Consider the following 15,237-nt stretch of genomic DNA (forward strand, 5'->3'; position numbering starts at 1 on the left):
CAGGCACTCAGCGCTATGAGTTTTCCTCTTAGCACAGCTTTCATTGTGTCCCATAAGTTTGGGTATGTTGTACCTTCATTTTCATTAAATTCTAAAAACTCTTTAATTTCTTTCTTTATTTCTTCCTTGACCAGGTTATCATTGAGTAGAGCATTGTTCAATTTCCACGTATATGTGGGCATTCTTCCCTTATTGTTATTGAAGACCAGTTTTAGGCCTTGGTGGTCCAATAGCACGCCTGGGATTATTTCTATCTTTCTGTACCTGTTGAGGTCCGGTTTTTGACCAATTATATGGTCAATTTTGGAGAACGTACCATGAGGAGCTGAGAAGAAGGTATATCCTTTTGCTTTAGGATAGAGTGTTCTATAAATATCTGTTAAGTCCATTTGGCTCATGACTTCTCTTAGTCTGTCTACGTCTCTGTTTAATTTCTGTTTCCATGATCTGTCCATTGATGAGAGTGGGGTGTTGAAATCTCCTACTATTATTGTGTGAGGTGCAATGTGTGCTTTGAGCTTTAGTAATGTTTCTTTTATGAATGTAGGTACCCGTGCATTTGGCACATAGATATTTAGGATTGAGAGTTCATCTTGGTGGATTTTCCCTTTGATGAATATGAAGTGTCCGTAAGGGCTCTACCACTGAGCTAAATCCCCAGCCCCGTCCTTCCTTATCTTTTTTGATGAATTTTAGTTGAAAATTGATTTTATTTGATATTAGAATGGCTACTCCAGCTTGCTTCTTCAGACCATTTGCTTGGAAAGTTGTTTTCCAGCCTTTCACTCTGAGGTAGTGTCTGTCTTTGTCTCTGAGGTGTGTTTCCTGTAGGCAGCAGAATGCAGGGTCCTCGTTGCGTATCCAGTTTGTTAATCTATGTCTTTTTATTGGGGAGTTGAGGCCATTGATGTTGAGAGATATTAAGGAATAGTGATTATTGCTTCCTGTTATATTCATATTTGGATGTGAGTTTATGTTTGTGTGCTTTTCTTCTCTTTGTTTTGTTGCCAAGACGATTAGTTTCTTGCTTCTTCTAGGGTATAGCTTGCCTCCTTATGTTGGGCTTTACCCTTTATTATCCTTTGTAGTGCTGGATTTGTAGAAAGATATTGTGTAATTTTGGTTTTGTCATGGAATAGCTTGGTTTCTCCATCTATGTTAATTGAGAGTTTTGCAGGATACAGTAACCTGGGCTGGCATTTGTGTTCTCTTAGGGTCTGTATGACATCTGTCCAGGATCTTCTGGCTTTCATAGTTTCTGGCGAAAAGTCTGGTTTGAGTCTGATAGGTCTGCCTTTATATGTTACTTGACCTTTTTCCCTTACTGCTTTTAATATTCTTTCTTTATTTTGTGCGTTGGTGTTTTGACTATTATGTGACAGGAGGTGTTTCTTTTCTGGTCCAATCTATTTGGAGTTCTGTAGGCTTCTTGTATGCTTATGGGTATCTCTTTTTTTTAGGTTAGGGAAGTTTTCTTCTATGATTTTGTTGAAGATATTTACTGGTCCTTTGAGCTGGGAGTCTTCACTCTCTTCTATACCTATTATCCTTAGGTTTGATCTTTTCATTGAGTCCTGGATTTCCTGTATGTTTTGGACCAGTAGCTTTTTCTGCTTTACATTATCTTTGACAGTTGAGTCAATGATTTCTATGGAATGTTCTGCTCCTGAGATTCTATCTTCCATCTCTAGTATTCTGTTGGTGAAGCTGGTATCTACAGTTCCTTGTCTCTTCTTTTGGTTTTCTATATCCAGGGTTGTTTTCATGTGTTCTTTCTTGATTGCTTCTATTTCCATTTTTAATTCCTTCAACTGTTTGATTGTGTTTTCCTGGAATTCTTTCAGGGATTTTGCGATTCCTCTCTGTAGGCTTCTACTTGTTCTCTAAGGGAGTTCTTCACGTCTTTCTTGAAGTTCCCCAGCATCATGATCAAGTATGATTTTGAAACTAGATCTTGCTTTTCTGGTGTGTTTGGATATTCCGTGTTTGCTTTGGTGGGAGAATTGGGCTCTGATGATGCCATGTAGTCTTGATTTCTGTTGCTTGGGTTCCTGCACTTGCCTCTCGCCATCAGATTATCTGTAGTGTTACTTTGTTCTGCTATTTCTGACAGTGGCTAGACTGTCCTATACGCCTGTGTGTCAGGAGTGCTGTAGACCTGTTTTCCTGTTTTCTTTCAGCCAATTACGGGGACAGAATGTTCTGCTTTCAGGCGTATAGTTTTTCCTATCTACAGGTCTTCAGCTGTTCCTGTGGGCCTGCGTCTTGGGTTCACCAGGCAGGTCACTCGCAGCAGAAAATTTGGTCTTACCTGTGGTTCCGAAGCTCAAGTTTGCTCGTGGGGTGTTGCTTATGAGCTCTCCTCGGCGGCAGCAACCAGGAAGATCTGTGCTGCCCTTTCTGGGAGCTTCCGTGCACCAGGGTTCCAGATGGCATTTGGTGTTTTCCTCTGGCGTCAGAGGTGTGTGCAGAGTGCAGTCTCTTCTGGTTTCCCAGGTGTGTCTGCCTCTCTGAAGGTTTAGCTCTCCCTCCCACGGGATTTGGGTGCAGAGAACTGTTTATCAGGTCAGTCCCTTCAGGTTCTGGCGGTGTCTCAGATGCAGAGGACCTGCTGCTCCTAGGCCCTCCTCTACGGGAACCCAGAGGCCGTATACCATTTCCTCTTGGGCCAGGGATGTGAGCAGGGGTGGGCAGTGTTGGTTGTCTCTTCTGCTCTGCAGCCTCAGGAGTGCCCACCTGACCAGGCGGTGAGGTCTCTCTCCCACGGGGTTTGGGAGCAGAGAGCTGCTGCGGGCAGGGATCCGCGGGTTTGGGACTCCCACTAACCACCCCCAACTTCTTTCTTAATTAAGGTTTTATGCCTGTGAACAGAGACTACAACCAAGGCAAGTCTTATAGAAGATAGCATTTAATTGGGGCTGGCTTACAGGTGCATGAGTTCACTATTATCATCAAGGGAGCCTGGCAGCATCCAGGCAGGCATGGTGCAGGAGGAGCTGAGAGTCCTATATGTTCATTTGAACGAAGCCAAGAGCAGAGTGGGCATCCTCAGTCAACTAGGGAGAGGGTCTCCAAGTTGACCCCCACAGTGACACAATCCTCCAACAAGGCCACAGCTTCTAATAGTACCACTCCCTGGGCTGAGATGGGCAAACCATCACATTTGCTAAAATAAATTTTTGGGACAACATATCAAGAAGGAACAGATATATCCCCACTTTATCCAGATGGATGATCACACATTTACCCTCTTCCTTGACCTACTTTCTCTGTTGCCCAATGCTCACAGTCCAGTATTTGGAGATCCAGTATCAAGTATTAATATCCTTTGGAACCCTGACACTCTCTGGCAGGTGATTTTTTAAACAGAACATCCACTGGACACTGTGCTGGGTCCCTACTGACTACCCTTGTCTAATGCTCAGTTCTATTTGACACTTAGGACACCCCATGTCACTTACTAAACCCAGATTAAGTCTTGTCCCACCTCTTATTTCCCTTGGCTCCAGTAAGGGCTTCAGTAAGGACTACTGTTACCTAAAATAGCATTCTTTACTTCTGTCTGTGTGGAATGGACAACTGTCTGTTAATTGTTGGTTAAGAGCTCTGTTCTCCTTACATTACAACACATTATCTGACTGGCTTCTTGGACACATTGAAAAGGTTAAGGAGAGAACTGGAAGGAAAGAAAGGGCACAGTGTCAGAGAATGCCATGCAGAAATGAGCTGAAGAGGTAGAAGATGAAAGGACTGGTATTAAATCAGGAGATAGGGATAATGTCTTCCACATTCTAGACTGAGTGAAAACACATGTGTGATTGAATCAGTTCTCTTCCTTCTAAGCTTCGAGGAACTTAGGCTTGTCTTTATCATGTACACTCTAAAGTATAAATAGGTGGTTATTAATTAGTTAATTAACGAATGATCAAACTATCACAAATATCTCTATGTGAAGCCCTTGATCCTGCCAAGGCCATTGCAGGGGAATGTCAGAGGGGGTAGTAAGTGGGTGGTTGGGGAGGGGGAACACACTCATAGAAGAAGGGGGGTGATGGGATAGGGGGCTTATGGCCAGGAAATGGAGAAAGGGAATAACATTTGAAATGTAAATAAAAATAACCAGTAAAAAAAACCCAAAACAAACAAACAAATATAACTACATGTGTTCTAGAATCTTTAAGGACATTGACATTACAGGTTGTGGCTGAGAGTTTGCCCTTCTCTGTCTCTCTCTTTCTAGGCCTGTTTCTTCAGGAATACCCAGTTTCCTTAAGATTCTGGTGAGCCTGGACACTCACTGATGTCCCTTTTACAAGCAAGTGAAAGGTGCAAGGAGAATATGAGAAGGTTCATTTCGGTCTCTCTGGTGAAGTGGACAACTTTCCAACATCCAGACAGGGAGGTGGAGATGAAGATTCATCACCTATGATGCAGGAATGATAGTCCTTGCTACCTGTCTGGGGAGTATAAAATGAGCTAATCTATGTCAATCACAGTTCCTGCCCATAGTAACAGGGACACAGACTTTAGCATAACTGACACCATGATGGCAATACCACTTGGGCCATAAAACTCAGAATGTAGACAGAACCTCCTGTCAAAACCAAAACAAAGTTCTAATCCTTCAAAGTCCATCCAGTTTTGGAAAGCCTGATAATCTACTAGCCTTCATTTTTAGCTTCTGTTGTTCTGCTTCTTGTCTATTCTTATTAACTGAAATTGTCAACCTAGAACATCATTTTTGTGCTTAAACCCTCACTGAAAGAAAAGCTCAGGGCTACCCTGGGGTCCTCAGCACCTAGTGTATCTGGCAGACAGAATAAAGTCTTTTCTATTCACTTAAACTCATGTATGCGTAGTCTTCCCTGTTGACCCCTGCATAACACCCACATCTTGATGATGAAGGCTAATCTCAGATTGCTACTTCCAATGAGTGAGGTGCACTCTCTGTTCTGTTTGTGAAGTGAAAGGGCCTGGCTATGGAAGGGAAATCACAGCAGTGCCTAAGAACAGAAAGATGCTGACTCCAGGTAAGGCATTACAATATTTATTGCTTTATAAATCAATGAGATATAACCAAAGCAGGATGTGATTTAGGACTTGAAGAGGAACAGAAAAGTAATACTCAGCTCTAAGTGACAGGAAATTGTCATTGCTGAAGCCTTTGGTCACAGCAGCTGAGGCACAACTACCTGTGTGTCTCTGGACAGGGGATTAGGGAAGAAAGCTTGTGGACTAGCAAGGCTTCCAGTGAAGTCATAAAGACATAGAGTTAGAGTCTGTGTCAAAAGAGGGCATCAGGACCTGGATTGTGCCTCTGTCCTAGCTGGAGGACCTGGTAACACCCAGAACCACATCCTTGCCCCCTTTCTGTCACTGAGACTTTGTGTCCAGTGTCTCCCTGTGCTGCTCCACTAGTGTCCCGATCCACTCCGAGGTTTTCTGCTTGGCTTCCTCCCAGCTGACAAGTGGCACATAGCCCAGATCTCTCTGAGCTTTCTTGTAGGAGAAAGTGAACTTGCTATTTGACAGTGTGACCAAGTGGCAGTTAAAGGGTGGCCTATAGTTGTAAAATGGACGCAGCAGGAAGCTCACAGTTTCCAGCAGGAAGGCAAGCCAGTAGAGCAGGGGCAGAGGAAGGCTCCAGCTGGAATCAAGGCGGAGGCCCCATTCCTTGCTCAGCGTGCAATTTAAATCATCATAGCTTTGGTGAGGGGTGTCATCTGAGATGTAGTAGAACTGTCCTTGGACATTTTGTGACTTCTTGGGGTCTCGAAGGCCCCTGGCAGCCAGAATATGTGCCCAGGCCACATTGCCTACATACACTGGATTGGCTATGGAGAATTTGCCAGTAACATTCAGAATACCCTTATTTTTGAGGGCCGCAAGTATTATGACAGAAAGGAATGGACTTCTCTCCCCATAAATGTACATGGGCCTTAAGGCACAAGTATGCAGTGTGCCACCATTTTTCAGGATGCTCCCATTGGCTGCCAGCACTGCCTTCTCGGCCATCCTTTTGCTGTATGGGTATGCATCTGACCATGTGCTTTCATGATGCTCTTCCTCATGGCCATTCAGGATGATCTTCTTGTAGGAGTTGGGCCCTGCAACGTCAACTGTGCTGCAGTAGATGAAGGCTGGCACACTGGCTTCGACGCAGGCCTCCAATATGTTCTGGGTACCTAATCACAGACAACACACCGTCAGTGTCAGTGTTGGGAAATAAAATCTAAGAGTCTCCTTCCTGTTATTTCTACCCTATTTCTAGCTCTCTGGTGCACTTTTTTTTCTTTTTTCTTTTTGTGAATCAGCACAACTATGCCACGGGCACATGAGCAATGAAAAGTAAGTAAACAAATATAAAGAATCAAATAAGTGACACGCACTGTCTGGTAGCCGAGGCTTTACAGATCTTCCTTTCTTTCTCTTTCTAAACCTTTAATTCTGGAGAAGAAGAAAAGCTTTCTACTGTGTAATTTGGAAATATAGCTTTAAGAACGAGATTTGTCATTCATATTACTTTCTATTGGGCCTGCAAGAAAGCTGAAAACAATATGCGCCTACTGCTGGTCACTCCTGGATTGGAAGGACACTGTAGACACAGTACAGACCTGCAGATCTCGGAGGAAGGAAGTAATGTCCCAGGCAAGGAGTTAGTCCACTATCACCCACTCATTTGTTGACATTAAAAGTCACTCAGTAATTCGATTCCTGGAGAAATGGCTTCATGTTCTTAAGTTTAATATATTTGCCAATTAAATTTGGGTTTTGTTTGCTAGTGAGGGCTGATAGCTATCACCGTGACACATTTTCTCAGTGTGACAATGCTCTAGTGATAACGCCCTATTCACCATCCTCATCACTTCACGTCTCCTGCTGCTGGGATATGCAGTGGGTGAGCATTATAGTGGAGAGGCAGGCTAAGAACACCAGGGTCCTTAGCCATCTTTCTGCAGTAATATGTGTGTCAGGGCTGTGGTTTAGAAACTAGAAGGGACATTTTGAAGGTGTTCCAGGAAAATCTAAATTATTTTTCCTTTTGCCAAAAAGTCTTGGAGTGATGAAATTGAAAGTCACACATAAGGAACACAAGTGGGTTTTCTTGTGGTGTCCTTGACCACTCTGCCTCTTACATTCCCTTCTTCCCTTTCTTCAGCCTGAGTCTCTGAACTCTGCCTCATGTTTTACTGTGGGTCTCTGCATCTATTTCCATCAGGTCCTGGATGAAGCCTCTCTGGTGACAATTGGGCTAGACATCAATCTATGAGTATAGCAAAATATCATTAGACATAACTTCACTCATATATATATTTGCCTGTTGCAGATGGTTCTATCCTAGGTTCCTGGAATATCTGTTACCTGTCTTCTGTGCCCCCAGGCATTTTCATGGTGGTCTTCCCCTGGTGGCTTGAGTCTCAAGCTGAAAACCCACAGAATCAAAACACCTTGATTCCTAGGAGCTCACTGTTACTGAACCAACAATCAGGGAGCCTGCATGTGTCTACCTTAGGCCGTATATATGTTTTCATTGTGGAGTTTGGTGTTTTGGGGGAGAGAGAGCTAGAGATAGAGCTAGAGCTAGAGCTAGAGCTAGAGCTAGAGCTAGAGCTAGAGCTAGAGCTAGAGAGAGAGAGAGAGAGAGAGAGAGAGAGAGCAGGGACTGTTTCTGATGCTTCTGCCTGCTTTTCTGACCATTTTCCTCCTATTGGGTTGCTTCATCCAGTCTCAATGTGAGGGTCTCTGTCTAGTCTTAATTCAACTTGTTATGTCAGGTTTGATTGATATCCCTGCGAGGCCAGCCCTTTTCTGAAAGGAAACATGGGAGGAATGGATGGGAATGAAGGAGGTGAGGAAGCTGATGAAGGAAGTAGGGGGGTGGAAAGATGGAGAGGATGCTGCAGTTGAGGTCTACTGTATGAGAGGATAAATTAACCAAAAAAGAACTTATATGGAGGAGGGTGTAGTGGTGATAAAGAGATTGGTCCTTGGTGGTGCAAGTGAGGATATTACATAGAAATCCCATGTGAATTTACCTGCTTCATCATAACTTATAACATTATGAAGCTATACTTCAGAAAGACTGACTAAAAGTAAAATAGAGAAAAAGAAGAAGATCATGGGAAAAACCCTTACCTCCTCCAGAGGAGGGCCACAGTGGGCTGAGAACTTATGTTAAAGACATGGGAGTTAATGTCTCCTAAGGAAAGTGCATGGGAGGACAAGAGCTGGTTCATTCTTCCCAGCATGGTTCTGTGAAAGAGCTTTACTCTGGTCTCTGCCAGGGACAACTTGCCGCATGGGTGCAGGGTGGCTCTCACAGAACTACGGTAAATCACACTGGACTGTCTAATGGCTGGATCTGTCCTGGAAGCTGGCCCTGGCTAGGTGGACATGGAGGGTTGGGTCTTGGAATGCAACTGCACTGGGATGAAGGGGAAGTGGACTGGGAGCTTGACTCTAAAGCTTCATTCCCTTCCTCATCTGGAGTCTTAATCATGTTCCTCCCCCACCACCCGCAGCCTGTTTTCTTCACTGGAGACTAGGGACAAGAGGGATGGCAAAGAGCTTAAGAGTTTAGCTCTCACGTAGCTTTTCACAACCACCTGTAACACCAGGACCAGCGATCTGATGCCATTTTCTTTCCCCATCAGCACTCATCATACCAATCATACATAGCAGTGATGCAGAGACAAAAGAAAATAAAATCTTAAGGAAATATCAGGACTGTGAGCAGTGCTGTCAGAGATGTGTGTGGGCACAGCATGTTCCAATTAGGAGTCCCCCCCCCCACTACCTGTTCTTCTCTTCTCATTTTCCTACATGCTCCATGTTGTCCTCAGGTACTGTACCTTTCAGATTGACATCTAGGATGGTCTGCCTGGGTAGGACATGTGAGACATCAATGACAGCAGCGGTGTGGATGACAACAGAGATGCCCTGGCACGCTCTCCTCAGGTACTGGGCATCCAGAATATCTCCTTCTAACATTGTCACCTTGGCCTTTGTCTGCAGCTCTGTGGACACAAAGCAGATCCTTGGGAAGCTTTCTGCATGGGATGGAAATTTCCTAACACAGGTGTCAGTTACTTAGACCTTCAAGGGAAGCTATGGGGGGAAGACACTGGGGAGGAGGCCATTCTACTGAAGGAAGCATAAACGCTCAAAAATCAGAATGTAGCATCTGTAGGGTAGGAGGAAGCATCTATTTCCACCCCATCCCTTTGTAGAAAATGCATCTGAGCAGTAAGATGCCATTTGTGCTTTACACATAAACAAGGAATTATGGGAAATTCCTATATTCATTAAAGTAACCAGAGAGGAGGTGGCACTCAAATGTAAGGAGGGAGGCTAGGATTTAGTTGATAGAGAATGAGGAAATACTCTTAGGATTTGAAGGAGTAACAATAGCCGGAGTTCTGATTCTGGAGGCAGTGACACCAATCTTTGGTATACACTACACAGGTGTGAAGACAGGAGAGAAATATGTACCAGCAACAGAATAACCAGATTATGTCCTCCAGAGTTCCAGTGAGATGGATTCAGAAGAGTGAGGCACAAAGATATTTCAGCCCTGACCTTGATAGGTCTTGATATTCTGGGTCTGGACTGAGAACAAAGGAAGAGCTATCTGAATTACAGAGATGGGAATGGAGCCTCTGAGAGAACTGTCAGTCAGCATACAGCAGTTAACAGAAGCATTTATCGATGCTGAGTACAAGTCAGCCCATAAGAGGACTCGGCTGCAGACAGGAAGCCAGGGCCGTGGATGCATCAGTACCTTTAGCTTCTATGGAATCCACAGGGGGACCCTGTTAATTACGTAGTCAGATAAATTCCTCACAAAGGAGTATGTGACATAGGCAGTCTGCACCAGTTCCTGACACTGTCCCCATAGCTGAGGCTCTTTTCCTATGGTCCCTGCAGGGATATCTTGAGGGTGTGAAGACAATGCAGCTAAGAATCTGCACTGTCATTCCAGAGCTTGCTCTTGCCCTAGGAGCAGCAATTTCAGCTAAGAAGAATGCCAGACTCCAGACAAGTCTTCTGTCATTTCCTCTGTGGAGATGAAGGATAGAGGGGAATGACGTTGGAGAAAGGAGGTGAGGAGTCCATGGCCCTCACCTGACCCTGGTCATTATACTGTTTCGTATATGCTCTGTGTGATTCAGTCTTTCATTCTCTGCCTTCTCTGTCTCTCTTTTACTCACTGATTTGACTTTTTATTTCAACTCCATGTTGGAGAATGCTCACTGAGTGTCCTCTGCCGAGCCACACAAGGAAAGGAACAAACAACCAGACCAAGTAGAAAAGGCAGGGACCCTCTGTGGAGGCCCCCAACCCAGCATCCTTCCCGTAGACCAATATATACTAATTTTACCTTACAGGAAGAACACAACTGTGAGATTGCCACTTGGGAAGAAAGACAGAGGTCTGGAGCTCCAGCAGTTGTCCTTGTGGCCACTATCTCTAGATCAGACACAAGTCAGACTCTAGACCTACAGCTGTGTGGTGTATTATATGCTGTGTGGTCATGAATCTTCCTGATGTGTTTGAGCATGGGAGAAGCCTTAAGTTCCAAGTGCTTCTCCATATTTGCTAGACAAGAAGCCCTCCCAATCCTCAGTGATCACTCCCAACAGTCACACAAACAGAGCCTCTGACTCACTAGAGAATTCCTCCTTGGTTTCTGGTCTGAAGACTTTGTCCAGAGCCCTGACCTCCTGCAGTTCTTTCTCCTGCACCAACATCCGGATGATCCTCTGGCCCACAAACCCTCCTGCTCCTGTCACCAGGCAGCTCCATCCAGGCATGGTCAACCCAGGAAGCAGATCACAGGCGGAGCAGTGGTGATGTATGGTGATCCTGAGGAGGGCTAGACAAAAAGATCCAATGAAACCAGTTTTCCAGTCATTCCTTGAATTCCCTCTACCCAATTTTTGCTTGCACACTATGAGCACACTATCAGCAAGAGAAGCTAAAATAAAATGAAACAAAATAAAATCCAACCTGCTAAATTGTTCAAAATCAGATGAGAAAGTCTGGATGCGGCTCTCCTCAGCCCTCAGATCAGGACTAGAGTTTTATTCCCTGGTCTTCTGACTCACCATATCTTGACTCACACTTGCGTTGTGGTCATTATTTATTCTTCTCTGTGGTCCCTCCTTCCCAGTGATTGATAAACATTCTGTCCTTCATTCTTGACACAGGAAGAAATGTCAGCTTCAAGGCTCCCTTGTGATAACGACTATTTTGTTTGTACATGTGCACTTCTCACAGTATTATCGTTAATGTAAAATGGAGCAACAGAAAGAAAATACTAAAGAATTAGAAAAATGGGAGCAGTAGTGGAGTGCATGCATTTAATCCCAGCACTCTAAAGGCAGAGCAAGGTGAGTTCATGGCCAGCCTGGTGTACATAATGAGTTCCTGGATAGCCAGGGCTATATAGTGAGACCTTGTCTTTAAAAGCAAACCAAACCAAAACAAAAAAAGAATTAGAAGTTTAGTAGATTGAATCTACGAATAATTATATCAACTTTCTACAAGAATTTGAATTTATTTTATGAATGTCTGCAATGCAACCCAGTAAGCATTTATTGAGATTTCAAAATATTCTTTTTATTATTCAAAATATTTTTTATAAAAATAGTTTTTAATGTATATGCTAACATTGTCTTTAATATACTTTATTAAGAAATGAAGCCATACAACTAGTTATACATTTACAGAGTTCATTATAATGTACATGTGCAGGCCTGCTTTCCTGGAGGCCCTACTTAACACCTTGAGACCCATCCCATGTGAGAGATCCAGCCTCGGTGCTGTGAATGACACTCTGCTACGCTTATACACAGGAACCTAGCATAACTGTCTCCTGAGAGGCTTCATCTAACATAGGTTGGAAACAGATGCAGAGACCCACAGCCAAACATCGGGAGGTGCTAAGGGAGTTAGGTGGAAGAGTTGTGAAAGTACTGGGGCATGCAGGGGCTTGACCTAGGGCTCCTATATATTTGCAGCAAATGATCCAGCTTGGCCTTCATGTCTCTACGTGAAGCAGGGACTGTCTCTGATTTTGTTGCCATGTATTAGTGCCCTTCCCCTATCTGGACTGCCTGGTCAGGCCTCTGTGAAAGAGGATGTTCTCAGTCCTGTTGTACCTTGTTGTCCCAGGGTGGGTGGGTACCTGGGGTAGGGTTGGGTGTGGGGGTTTCCTTTTTTTGTGAATGGGGAGATGGGAAATGGTCTTGGGGAGAGGCATTTGTGAGGGTGGAACTGTGAGGAGAAGAGGGAAGGGAGGCATAGCCAGGATGTAAAGTGAATAAAAATCATGAATTAAGGAAAAGGTACGCAGAACAAGTGCAGTAGCTACTGAGTTCAGAATGTAGGAAACGGAGGGAAAGTCATCCAGAGCATATCCAATACAGAGGTCAATGCTAGCAGCAAACCACTGAACTGAGAATAGGACCTCCTTGGGGGAATTAGAGGAAGGATTGAAAGAGTTGAAGGAGCTTGAAACCCCATAAGAACAACAATGCCAACAACCAGAGCTCCCAGTGAGTAAACTACTACTGAAAGACTGTACATGGAATGACCCAGGGCTCCCACTGCATATGTAGCAGAGAACAGCCTTGTTGGGGCACCAGTGGAAGGGTAAGCACTTGGTTCTGCCAAGGTTGGACCCCCAAGCAGGGGAATGTGGCGGGACAGTAAGGGGGATGGATGGAGGGAACAACTGTATGGGGGCTGGGGAGGGTATGGGGGGACTTATGGACAGGAAACCGGGAAAGGGAATAGCATTTGAAATGTAAGTAAAGAAATATATCTAATTAAAAAAGAAAAGAAAAGAAAAGGTTCAATGCTGCCTGGAAAGATCAGGGGCGGCTTCAAGGATTATGTAACCTTGGAGTTTGATCTTGGTCTATTTAAGTAGGTTGGAGGAAAAAAAAAAACCAAGAAGCAAATATAGAGAAAAGAGCTCTCATAAATGTAGGAATGTGCTGTGCTTCTGTTCCAAGGATTCTGAGAATCAAGGGGATTACTTTTTAACTTGTTGAATAATCCTCAGAAAGACATGGATTTTCTATCATTAAAGCCACCAGTCTGCAAAATGGCCTGGTATGCAGTGTGCGAGGTTTAACTGCAAAAATTAGATAAATCCCTAGGTACAGTGCTAGAGTCTGTCCTGCTGTGAGCTCGCTGTACAGAAATGACACCTCAGCAGGCTTTCTCTTGTCTGTAGCTCTGCGTGGGACCAGAACTATCTATCCTTGCTTGCAAACTTTAGGAACTTGCAACGGTGGCACTTTCATTAAGTAATGCATGTGGATTCCCAAATTTTTCAGATTTTATTTCTCATGATACCTTTGCCCTCCAGTAGAAACACAGCATTAAAAAAAAAACAATTTAGTAGCATCTGCCTTTTCATATGGTCTATGTGACGGATGTCGCAAGAGAAATTGTAACTTGGTCTCATAGAGGCTCTCCTTATGGAGGCTTGTAGTAGCTTGAATGGAAGATGGTAGGGGAACTTCAGCCTTTGGCTAAATACCCAGAGGTTTTCTGGAACCCAGCCATGTGCTGCTTCGAGCATGATTTCTCTCTACCTTTAAAACAGGCAGTTGTGATCACATGAGTGAAGATGGCCAGACATCAGGTGTTCAGGTCAGTCATTCCTCATGTGGATACTCCATGCAAACAGGGACACAGAGCATGTGCACTGTCCCAGAACTCTCCTGTCTTTACATAGAACAGACCACCTACCCCCAGTCTACTTGAGAGATGTCTAATTTCTGATCTTATGTCTATGAAATTTACATTTTATTCCCTTCTAAACTACCTAGAGTTCTTGATATATGTTGAAACATTAAGGTTTGTTAGACTCAAAAAAAAAAAAAAACCCCACAAAAACAAACAAAAAAACTTAAACAAAAACAAACCCCTCAAAGACTTGACGTTTTCTATTTTTGTCTACTTCTTCCTCACTTCATTTATTTCTTTTATTTTTATTATTTGCTTCCATGTATTGATTTTGGACTTAATTATCTTGCTTTTTTTCTGGCATCTGTAAAAAAAGCTTAACCAACGGATTTTATGTGTCCCTCAGCTCTGATCCTCTCCAGGTGGGACAGTTTTCTGTTGTCCCCAGCAGTCCCTTCTTTTACTTCGGTATTATTACAAATGTGCTTCCTAGTCTATGGAAGGGTGGTGTTTCCTGAGCTTCATTGTTATTGATGTTTAATTTAGTTGTCATTTGACCACAGCATGACCACTGTATGATTTGACTCTGATGCTTATTGAGAATAGTTTTAATGGATGTTTTCTGAAATGGATGGAAATAGCTTTAATTTGAACCACATTCTTTCCATGTTGAAGATATTTTCCCATCCCACCTTGGATCCTGAATCCCAGTGCTTCAGCACACATCTCCCTCAGGGAAGGATGACCCTGTGTACATGGAGCAGCTTCCTCATTACTTAACCGTCTTTGGTCTTTTTAACATCTTATGGTTCTCTCAGTAACCATCTAGGGCATCTCTGCCCACTGTATCTGATGGCACAGAGTACCTCACAGACCCCTTTAAGATTGGAGCATTCATTCCTAAGCTATAGTGGTGTCAGAGCTGGTAGATTGAAGCTAGTATTTCTCTGAGAATTGCTTTTATTAAAGGAGCTGGTAGAGTAAACAGTCAGGCTTCCCGAGTGGAACTGATGTATGTTTAATTCTACGGAAATGAGATACAACATGAGGGGTCTTCTTATCACTTTCTTTTTCAATCTGTTTACTGAGGTTTAATTTTTATGCATTCATCAGTTGTAACTGTACAGTTCAATGACTTCCTGTAAAATTGAGACTTGTGTAATCATCATCATCATCATCATCATCATCATCATCATCACCACCACCACCACCACCACCACAATCATCATCTTGCTTTAGGACCTTTTTCTAATCCCACAAAGATCTCTCAAGCCACATAGCTACCACTCATTGTTTTCATTCTTCAACTCTAGACAGTATCTAATCTATTAAAAAATATTTTAAAAAGTCATCCTTTACCAGTGAAGCTTTTTTTTTTTGTAGTAGATGATGATTAATGCAGAGACCTGCTCCCTATCAGTCTGTCTAGAATAAGGTACATGGAGTGCTCAGCTCTACATGAGACATCTATGTCGCACTCTGTCTTAGTTAATGTTTTAATGGTGGAATAAAACAACACAACCAGGTCAATTT

The 15,237-nt window shown here is 43.5% G+C and overlaps 1 protein-coding gene and 1 long non-coding RNA gene across 2 annotated transcripts in view; one reads left to right on the forward strand and one right to left on the reverse strand.

The window, feature by feature from the left end:
- The window catches only part of LOC147996446 (uncharacterized), a 26,863-nt gene extending 22,016 nt beyond the window's left edge, over window positions 1-4,847 (forward strand). Inside the window, exon 3 of the long non-coding RNA XR_015676660.1 lies at window positions 4,241-4,847. This is a non-coding gene — a long non-coding RNA (uncharacterized LOC147996446). The remainder of the gene's footprint in view (window positions 1-4,240) is intronic.
- A 186-nt stretch (window positions 4,848-5,033) lies between these two features.
- On the reverse strand, window positions 5,034-11,100 carry Hsd3b1 (hydroxy-delta-5-steroid dehydrogenase, 3 beta- and steroid delta-isomerase 1). The gene is given in 4 exon segments (NM_001007719.3): window positions 5,034-6,185; window positions 8,853-9,017; window positions 10,670-10,876; window positions 11,011-11,100. Coding segments are annotated over 3 exon segments (1,122 nt in total). The 5' UTR covers window positions 10,815-10,876; window positions 11,011-11,100; the 3' UTR covers window positions 5,034-5,373.
- Between the last annotated feature and the right edge of the window lie 4,137 nt (window positions 11,101-15,237).

The sequence above is a fragment of the Rattus norvegicus genome, chromosome 2 (assembly GCF_021556685.1).
Source record: "Rattus norvegicus strain SHRSP/BbbUtx chromosome 2, alternate assembly SHRSP_T2T, whole genome shotgun sequence".
In the NCBI taxonomy this organism is placed as follows: Eukaryota; Metazoa; Chordata; class Mammalia; order Rodentia; family Muridae; genus Rattus; species Rattus norvegicus.